Source organism: Sitophilus oryzae, unplaced genomic scaffold (assembly GCF_002938485.1).
Source record: "Sitophilus oryzae breed Bouriz unplaced genomic scaffold, Soryzae_2.0 scaffold_882_pilon_pilon, whole genome shotgun sequence".
NCBI classification, from domain to species: Eukaryota; Metazoa; Arthropoda; class Insecta; order Coleoptera; family Curculionidae; genus Sitophilus; species Sitophilus oryzae.
This window is the reverse complement of record NW_022147508.1, coordinates 1,231,926-1,242,117: the sequence shown is the minus strand read 5'-3', so window position 1 is coordinate 1,242,117 and position 10,192 is coordinate 1,231,926. Positions and strand designations below refer to the sequence as shown.

At 32.3% G+C, this 10,192-nt stretch overlaps 2 protein-coding genes across 2 annotated transcripts in view; both read left to right on the top strand.

Moving 5' to 3' along the window:
• The first annotated feature begins 187 nt into the window (after positions 1 to 187).
• Positions 188 to 2,170, top strand: LOC115890560 (SUMO-activating enzyme subunit 1). The gene is made up of 5 exons (XM_030910829.1): positions 188 to 467; positions 530 to 701; positions 757 to 1,013; positions 1,068 to 1,264; positions 1,329 to 2,170. Exons 1-5 carry the CDS (start codon positions 385 to 387, stop codon positions 1,628 to 1,630), a joined length of 1,011 nt encoding a protein of 336 aa, XP_030766689.1. The 5' UTR covers positions 188 to 384; the 3' UTR covers positions 1,631 to 2,170.
• Positions 2,171 to 4,505: 2,335 nt separating this feature from the next.
• The window catches only part of LOC115890533 (solute carrier family 2, facilitated glucose transporter member 3-like), a 132,889-nt gene continuing 127,202 nt past the window's right edge, over positions 4,506 to 10,192 (top strand). The window contains exons 1-2 of the mRNA XM_030910783.1: positions 4,506 to 4,685; positions 8,367 to 8,646. Coding sequence (XP_030766643.1) covers positions 8,413 to 8,646 — 234 coding nt within the window. The 5' untranslated portion in view covers positions 4,506 to 4,685; positions 8,367 to 8,412. The remainder of the gene's footprint in view (positions 4,686 to 8,366; positions 8,647 to 10,192) is intronic.

Sequence of the window (10,192 nt, the reverse complement as noted above, 5' to 3'; positions counted from 1 at the left end):
GCGGCATTTCTTTTCGCAGCCTATCTAAAAAATGACAGTTCCCAGGGGTGCATGGGAAAATGGAAACCGGCCCGGGAATAACAGGCAACCGTACACACATATACACTTTTGTGCAACCACATATACACATGATTTGGTTCCGGGATCTATGATGTGTCTATGATCTATGGTGATATATCTTCTTTTAGTCTGTGGATTGGACGCTTATTACCGGAAAAAATAAATAGGGTTAGATTTCTTTTGCCGTGCGAAATATTTTCATAAACATTAAATTTACACGAACACGCTTTCTCTGCATTACACTATCATTAAATCGTTGTAAGTTATTTTAAGCCGAAGAAAATACATATTGTGCGTCATATTTTATAAAAGAACAAGAACAACATGAGCGAAAAACAACTGTCTGCTGTTGAAGCCGAATTATATGACCGACAAATTCGTTTATGGGGGATAGAATCACAAGAACGGTAATTTATATTTCTTATATTCACTGTATAAATTATAATCAAGATAATCCCAACTTTTGCAGATTAAGGGCTGCTAATATTTTACTTATTGGTATTCGAGGACTGGGGTCAGAAATTGCAAAAAATATACTACTGTCTGGTATAAATTCACTAGTTGTACTCGACGATGGTATTGTAACAGAGGAAGAACAACTGAAGAACTTTTTGTTAAGTAAAGATAGTATTGGTAAAAAGGTAGAATTGGGTTATTTAACTGGCTTTTATTATTATTAATATTATATCATTTTAGATTGCTGAAGAAGTATTACTTAAAGCACAGGCTTTAAATCCTTTAGTCAAAATATCAGCAGATACATCCTCTCCAACTTCTAAAGATGGCACATTCTTCGAAGATTTTACAATTATTATAGCAACGGGCCTTAAAACTGATTTTCTCTTGAAAATTGACAAGATTTGTCGCTCCAAGAAAATAAAATTTATTGCGGGAGATGTGTTTGGCACCTTTGGGTTTTCTGTAGCAGATTTCTTAAATCATGAATATTTTGAGTAAGTATTTAAAAAAAAAGAAGTATTTTGAGTATGATTTTAAATTCTATTTAGAGATCAAGTGAAGTTAATTGCCAAAAAGCGTGCTCACGATGGAACTGAAACTAAACCTGAAAAAGAGACTGTGAAGGTCAAATCTGAGATTATTTATCCGGAATTGAATAAAGTGATAATTTTGCCTAATACCAAGCAAAGTGTTGAACATATTAAGAAAGTAAAGAGGAGAAACGAATATTTCTTTCTTATGCTGAGTAAGTAAAGTTTGTATTTACTTGGAAAGGAGTTAATATAATTTTTTTTCTTTTTTTTTGTCAGCTCTATTGGAATTTCGTGACAGACAGGAGCGCAACCCAGATATTTCAAATAAGGAAAAGGATATAAAAGTTTTACAAGAAATTAAATCAGAAATTCTTGATTTGTATGGTATCGATCAAGAAAAACTGGATGATGGATTGCTTGAACTTGTGTTTGGTGAAATAGTACCAGTGTGTGCCGTCCTAGGAGGTGTTATTGCCCAAGAAGTCATTAAAGCAGTATCATTAAAAGAAGCACCAATCAATAATGTCTTCTTGTTTGATCCTTTAACTTACAGTGGTAAGGAAGAAACTGTAGGATAGAAAATTAAAACTATTTATATTCCATTAAAGTTGAACAAACAACAACTTTTATGATCTTTTTTATATGTGTCTGGTATATCGAATTTTCTGCAGATACATTAGTATCCAAAGTAATTCTCTGTACATACATCTGTTGCTTTAGTTATTTCATGAAGTATTCACTGCACAATTCAATTAACTCCGCTTTATGAAAAGTCTTTAGTATAGAGTCACTTGGTACATTCATAACTTTTTATATTTGTTAATTATTTTAACATTTTTCCAAACATCAGAGGTTACCATTTCTCTAATGTCTGAAAAAATGATGTAAATATGATGTAAAAATGGATTTACACATGTTTTACACTTAAAATTAAGATTTTTCAAAAATGGGGTTAATCTAATATTGCAGTGAATGGCTCATATTGCAAAAACTAAGATATAATTGAAATAACATATTTTTTTTAATCAAAACAAATATTTTTTAAAACAACTAGTTTTAAGAAGTTATTTCTAAATATGTAATGATCTTCATATTTATTAAATATTTTTTTGTCATAGTATGTTTTTTTATTAATCATTCTCAAATAATTAATTTGAATGCTTATATGTTATAATACAAATCCAAAATGTATGTTCATCTCTTGTTTATCTAAGTGTAGCACACTGATATAATTAATGAAGAGAATATATATTGTTTTTTCTTTTAGATAGTATGTTGAAAATAATTGAATATATGAGGAAAATGTTCTTAAAAAAAACCTTTGTGCTTAACTTTTTATTTAATTGTTAAAACAAACTTTGTAAATTAAACTTTGTATTTAATTACTATAAACTTGAATGGAAACACATAACAACACACTATACAAAATAAACGTCAAACCTGTATAGATTGAAAAAATCAATTATTTAATTTTTCTTTTAAATAATACTTATTCCTATAACTAGTCTATCCAGTGAAAGAATGAAGAATACATAAACATTAATATATAATATAAAAATAAAAACAAAAATAACAATTTACTATAACTGAAATGATTGACAACAACACTTAAATATTCTGTCTTTAAACAAACTTCATTTGAAAGTTTTGTAATTTTTGCGACTTTTTTTAAGTTGAGTGGTCATTCTATTTGGTCACTTCAGTATTGTGTGAATTTTACATAGTTAAGTTTCAAAAAAATGTCCATTTCTAAATTAATACAAATTAAAACGTTTATTCGCCATATTGTCAATAAGCTGTTCTTTTACCCTAATCAATAATTTTCATCACCACATACAGGAATCTCTTCAATTCTAAGCTCTAAATGTACAATTGAGATTAAGAGCTTTAAGAGAGTAATGTTGAAATCAGAATATTACAACCAATCCAAGTCCCATTCGGTCCCAGTGTGGTTTTTCGAAAAAAATTAAAGAGACGGATTTTGTAGAGAATTAAATCTCAAACATTTTACTTTACATCACTTTTTCTCTAGAGTAATTAAATTAATTCTCTACAAAACCGTCCATATTTAGTTTTTTTCGAAACAGAGATATTTGAAAAAAGTGACAAAATCGGACATGGCGGCGGTTTTTTCAAACTTCCCCTCCTGGGAGCGAATTGGACTTTTGAGGCAAGGCTGCCACCCGTCCCGATTTTGTCGGGACAGTCCCGATTTTAATCCAAAAGTCCCACGTCCCCACGCAAAGCCCTAATGTCCCGATTTTTATTTGTTTAATAGCCACGTTTTTATTAAACAATAAAATTGTAAAATTTATCATTGAAAATACATGTTTACCTATTAATTTCTTGAATTTAAAAATAGTTATTTTCCATGAATTAATTAAAATCTTAGAAATTTTAGAATTAAAATAAGTAGATATTGATACTATGTTTCATAAATATTCGATAATAAAAATTTGCGTAAAGGAAATTTGCCAAAAAGGATAAAAAAATTAAAGTATTTTTAAAACTACAGTAAATGATATATGCCTTTATTGTTTAAGGTTGTTATTTATATATTTTCAAGTTGTTGAAGTAGACAGACGCTAGCAATAGATGTTCAGTTAAGCTCATTAGAACGGAACTTCAAATGTCATTTATTTTTAATATATCACATATAAGAATTTTTGGATTTTAATAAAAATGACAAGGCTCTTATTATTACAGTGTGTTGTGGTGAATTAGTGTTTTATTTAGCCAAAAAATTTTCACTTAAAAATAATTAAATAAACCAATAAAGCCAATTATACAGATTATACAGCTCTGACACTTGATTTTGTTTAGGTTTTGTTCTAGTTGTTTTAGATTTAATTGATTGTTCTTAACAGTTAGTTGTCTAAGGTGTCTGCGTTCATGTGCCGGCGGTAGGGCATCCACGTTTCGATTCCATATAACATGGTGGGGATTATTATTGCTCTGTACACCGCAAGTTTTGTTTTTGTGCTCAAATCATGATTGTTATGATCAATCATGATTTGTGATGATTTTCTGGGGGGATAAAAATAATATGTAAAGGTGGAAAATATTTTTAAAAACTCTAATTGAAAACCTTTTGGGGACACTTGACCACCCTGTAATATTCTTTGATAGGATTTTACTTTTACACACATATCAATGTTAGCAGGCAACTGAAAATACAGCTAATCAGTTTACCTTTGGTGGTGGTAATTGCAGAATATATTAATAAAAACTGGCTTTCCTATCCGAATGAGCTAAAACATAAAAATAAAACATATTGTCTAATGTTTGTCCCACCCTTTATTACTCGCCAAGTTGGCTGTTTACCCCAGCGAGTGGTAATGTAAACTTCTATGTTTTCTATTGACGAAACGTGGAAAAAAAGACGGCGGCTGGCTCGTGACGTAATAGCGCCGCGACGCATTTAAAAATAAATTTTGACCGTCGCTTGGATTTCGCCTTTGAGAGGTCACTCAGTAACTTTTTAACGGAACCGGAATAATCGTCTTGTGCGTACGACGCGTGTCCAATTTGGCGGACAAAACGACATTTATTGCCCTCAAAGGTAAATTAATTATTTGGTGTTAGTGCCGCATCCATTTCATCCCAGGGAGTCGTTAATGTTCTATTACAGAGGTAAGGATTTTTCGTAAACATAACTGGCTTTTACTAAACCTTTTTTTTATAAGGGTTAGCGCATTGCAATTTGTAGTTATTTATATTTTTTAGTAAAATTAATGTAAGTACTAATTACTGTTACGGTTGTCCCATTTTGGTTGAAATCATACGTTATCTCAATTATTAGTAAAGATAGGAGAAGGCGGTTTGCACAAACCTGTTCCACTTTTTTTGTCAAACTAAAGATGATGCAAAACAAAATTTTCATAGCCCTCTTCGTTTCTGAGCTACAGGATCTTTCTCAAAATTTTGCAATTTGAGACATCCCCTGTATCTCTGTTCTTGTTAAAGGTATCGAGAAGGTGAAAACTGTCTAATTTGGCGTAGTCTGTTTTTCTACAAAAAAAATATTTTTGAAAATATGAACTAAAGTTATGTTTTTTTTTTCAAATGGAACACCCCGTATATTTGTAAATCATATAATATTTCTTGCTATGAGCATCTCAAAAATATATATCACTCTATACTTATTTTCACTATTTACTGCAATATTTAAAATATATCATTTTCTAGCTTAATTCGGTTTTTTTTTATTACCGATTCTGAACCGTTCTAGAACTGTGATACTCATGCGCAGAAGGACGTATAAAGAAATTATTAAATTTACGCATGTGCTGTCTAGTTCTAGGACGGTTCAGAATCGGTAATAATAAGAACCCGTACAAAGCTATTTATTAGTAGGCCCTGATATTTATATATAAAAAAAATCAAATTGGTATTTACTAAAATAGTCATACACGTATTAAAATTTTATTTGGGATGAACTTTTGAACTGTTACCACTGAATCTGTGAATATATTTTTCTTTTTTTTTATAACGGAATTTATTATAACAGGATGGGTTTGCAAATATCTAAAAGCTTGCATTATTAAAGTATTTTTTAGGTGTTCGACATTGTTGTAGTTGCCACGATTATATATTTCATATTTCAAAAATCCCCAATATCAGAAATCGGGAACGGACAAATCCAAGAATCGATGAGGCCATCATATGGGTTCATTGGTTCCAATTTAATGATTTGAGGAATAGTAATTTAACAAAATTCTAATATTTTCAAAGTTGTGAGGGGGAGCCCCATCTTGTTAAAAGTACCTATATTTCAGGTAAATTAGATAAAAGAATATCTAAAATCTCCGATACAATAGCTTCCAAGAGTTATAAATAGCGGTAGAAAGTTAAGTTTCCCTAATATATAAAGAATTTATTAGTGGCTCTCAAAATAAAACAAGAGACAAATAGCAGTATACTTTTAATAATTCTTCAGTTTCTTTTATTATCAATCATGGCCTACTTATATATATGAAAAATTATTATTTTTTTTTAATATTGCAGTAAATAGTGAAAATAAATATAGAGTGATATATATTTTAGAGAAGCTTATGGCAAGCCAGATCATAAATATAATTTATAAGTATACACTGTTCCAATTAAGAAAACATAACTTTAGTTCATATCTTCTTTTCGTAGAAAAACAGACTACGTAAAAAGTTCTACAATAAACAGTTGTCGCCTTCTCGATAGCTTTAACCATAAAAGAGATACAGGGGGTGTCCCAAATTGCAAAATTTTCAATAAGATCCTGTAGCTCAGAAACGAAGAGGGCTATGAACATTTTGTTTACGGCATCTTCGGTCTTACAAAAAAGTGGGACAGGTTTGTGCAAACCGGACCCTTATCTTCACAATCTTCACTAATAATGGAGATACCGTACGATTTCAACCAAAATCGGACATCCTGTACAAGTGGATCTATGAACCAAGGATATCGTTGATAGTAAATAAAATGACACCAAACCAACTGTTACTATTAGTTTATAGCTGATTGTGAACAAAAAAAACTAATTTTTAATATTTTGTGTATAAGGGCGGATTCTCACGACTCGTGTACTTGGCAAGTACGCCAATATTTGCGTACTTGGCAAGTATACTATCTTTGTAAACATTTTTTTTGCATCAAACTTGGCGCTAGAGCGGCGCGACGAGTGACAAACAACCGTTCACACGATATGGCAAGTAAATGCCAATAACATATGTTTATCCAAGTACACGAGTCGTCATAGTCCGTCTTAAGCTGAGTGAATGTAATCGCTTTAATGATTACATAGAGTAAACTATTGTCATGGATAGTATTGGATACACGATATGTTTGGTAAATCTCCACCGTATATTTTAATATAGTCCTTCCTATACGATAACTATATACACGGCAGAATAATGACAGTTAATGTCCGTAATTTTAACTCAAAGCTAATTGCACTTTCTGCCATTTTTTGGATGTCATCTGGCGAAATCCTTGGACAGTCCATATTTCTGTAAGATATTTATTATCTAAAATAGCATACAAATGAGGCGTCAAGTTGCAAAACCAGCCCTATCCATTTAAAAAAATGGCCTAATGACATATATTCATAGTAGCCCCTCTGTGGAATGGGAAATTTACATAAACATAGTCCGAAACTGCAGTTCCTACATAAAATTCCCTACAAATTACCTTACTGCACCAAAGTCTATCTTATCCACTTACACTTGCTTTTTATTGTCATTATTGTTGCAGTTGCAAATTGCAATTGCAAATTGTCATTATCCCGAATTTTTTCATAAGCATTTTACACAATTATAATATTACTACTTAACCATTTCAAATCCTTACCCAAATTTAATAAAATAAAATATCTAATAAATCAAGTTAGGATGCAAATATCTTGCTGTACCAAAACCGCCTGTCCAAAACCCACAACATGCATCATACTGCAACAAAACCCGCCGTATCCGAATTATTTATGTGTTTTTTCTCTTTAAAAAATAAAGATTAATGTTTCTAGAAAAATCAGATACAAAACAATGATTCCACTCAATGAACAAGTTTTTTTGTAAAATAACGCTTCAAATGTGCGCTAAAACAATTTTTGCTATTATCTTGAAACAACGTTTTTGGGATAAGATGGGTTTTGCAATTTGACGCCTCAAATATTGATAAGATGTACCGGTAATAATATTTGTAAGTAATATTTGGATTTTCAAAACTTTTAATTTCTACTTTTAAAAAACCAAGAAATAATTTTTTCCATAATAAAAAATAATTTGCGAAATTTCATCAGGTACATGAAAACTAAGCTTTAAATGGTTGTGCATTTTTTATCCCCCGATAAGAACTTAGTATATTTTTTTCGGGGAATATTACTTATTGTCAAGTGGCTACCGGTGGCCAAATATTGGCTAATTCAGTGTGCTGGTGTCGACACCCACACTGGTTTTGATCTTGGATACCGGTTTCTACATCAAATAAACAACAAAAATAGTAAAGTAAACTGATATGGTTGGTAGTGTTTGATAGGTTATCGCATATTCTTTAAATTCAATATGTTCTTTTGCATTTAAGAATTAAAGTTTTCAACATAGGTATGTTCAATATAGGTATGTTGGTATGTATTTGTCCATTTGACTACAAGAATCTATGTTCTTCTTGTAGTCAAATGGAAATGTTTTATAATTGTTAATATAATACGAATAGCTCTCACTAAACGTATCTTTGTAGTCTATATACGTTCAATGAGTATGGTTTATTAGCTGTTATCTATTCTTAAGTTTATTATTAAGAAATTCTCTAAAAATAATTCTTATGATAAATAATTATTTTCAGGTTCCTGACAAAAATTCTGCCGATATTATAAAACTCTTTGCGCATTATGTCAATTCCATTTGCCGATATGGATCGCGATGACGACGATGGTGTCGGTTTTGTACGGGAGAGTCATTATCTGAAAAGCCCTACAATAGCAGAGCAACAGGCTATGAGGCTTCTCCAGGTTCCGGGAATGGAGAGGCAGAACGCCAGCATATCCTCCAGCATGAGCGACATGGACGTACCTATTTATTCATCAGAGAATCTCACAACCAGACCCATCAGAGAAGTGCGATCGGTAAGTGGTGTGTTTATATACATAGTGGCAGGGTCGGAGGTCGGTTCTTAAATACACGGAAAAAATAAATTGTAACAAACCCCACAATTGTAGAAACTACTGCTGCTGCATTTTGCGTCTAAATTGGTACTAGGCATCACGTTGTAGCTTTTATTTCAAGATCACAAGATCTCCAAAATACTTAAATATGCTTGATATTTTACGAAAATAGCGAACCAGTGTGGTGGCAATTCTCACAATTTGTATCGAGAGAATATTCAGATTGTACTCGTTGAAATTTAAATGAAAATCATTATTACAAATTGTAGCACTACTAACTATTTTTTTGATACAATTTGCTGTTACTAGGCACTATTGTAAACTGAGTTGGGGAAGAATAATAACTTAGCTAATACAACAATTGTGTGTCATATGTTTTCAAAAATCTAAGTACAGTGTGTGGTGCAATGTTGTAGTTTTTTTTGTTTTATATCAGTGGCGGCTCGTGACGTTTTATATCAATATGTGCCAACGCCGGACTTTACCAACGCCGAACGCCGCCGCCGCCCACTGTTACGCATTTCCTGAACAATTTAAGTTGAAGGAAGACGAAGACAACTGCCCAAAAACTCCTTCACATCGGTCGCCGATAATAAACTTCGGGGCGGGGGGATTTAAATCTGCCGCTAGGCTGACGTCACGTTACCATGGAAACAGTGCAGCCGCTTGACTCACAAATAGAAACATTTTCACTTCTGGCTTGTAGGCGCGTGCAGCCCTATAATGCTACTTTTTCGGCCGGAATTAACGATGCGGTGGCCCTATTATGCAGAGGTCCGCCCGGAAAAAAGTAAATAACTTATAAAAAATTACCATTTTATTATTTAGATACATGTAAATATATTAAACTAAATTAATATTTTAAGCAGTAAAGTTTTTTCTTTAATTTGAGTATTTTTTCGGTGAAGTGCCCTTTCACCTACAGCACCTGACGAGCCGCCACTGACACATACACACACACAAAACAGTTTTAAAACACAACAACAAAACAAACAGCAAAAATCGGCAAAAATTAACAAGTTAAATCAACAAATGCCATTAACAAACAACAATAAATAACAACAACAACTTTACAGTCTTTACACGGTTAATTACTCGCCGAAGTAGCCGAATATTAGCATAAATGCATAAATTATGCGCCGCCGTCACGCATTTCCTGAACAAAAGGAAGACGAAGAGAACTGCCCAAAACCAAAAACTCATTCACATCGGTCACCGATAATAAACTTCGGGGCGGGGGGATTTACATCTGCCGCTAGGCTGACGTCGCGTTACCATTGAAACCGTGCAGCCGCTTGGCCCAGAAATAGAAACATTTTCACTTGCACTTCTGGCACAGCTTCTGGCTTGTAGGCGCGCGCGGGCCTATAATGCTACTTTTTCGGCCGGAATTAATGATGCGGTAGACCTATTATGCAGAGGTCGGCCCCGAAAAAAATAAATAACTTCTAAAAAATAACCATTTTATTATTTAAATGCATGTAAATATATTAAACTAAATTAATAT

Bases quoted from the DNA above. Each gene is read 5' to 3' on its own strand.
- LOC115890560 (XM_030910829.1), top strand. From the start codon at position 385: ATGAGCGAAAAACAACTGTCTGCTGTTGAAGCCGAATTATATGACCGA. The intron at 468-529 runs GTAATTTATATT...CAACTTTTGCAG, and splicing joins GGGATAGAATCACAAGAACG to ATTAAGGGCTGCTAATATTT. The intron at 1,014-1,067 runs GTAAGTATTTAA...AATTCTATTTAG, and splicing joins TTAAATCATGAATATTTTGA to AGATCAAGTGAAGTTAATTG.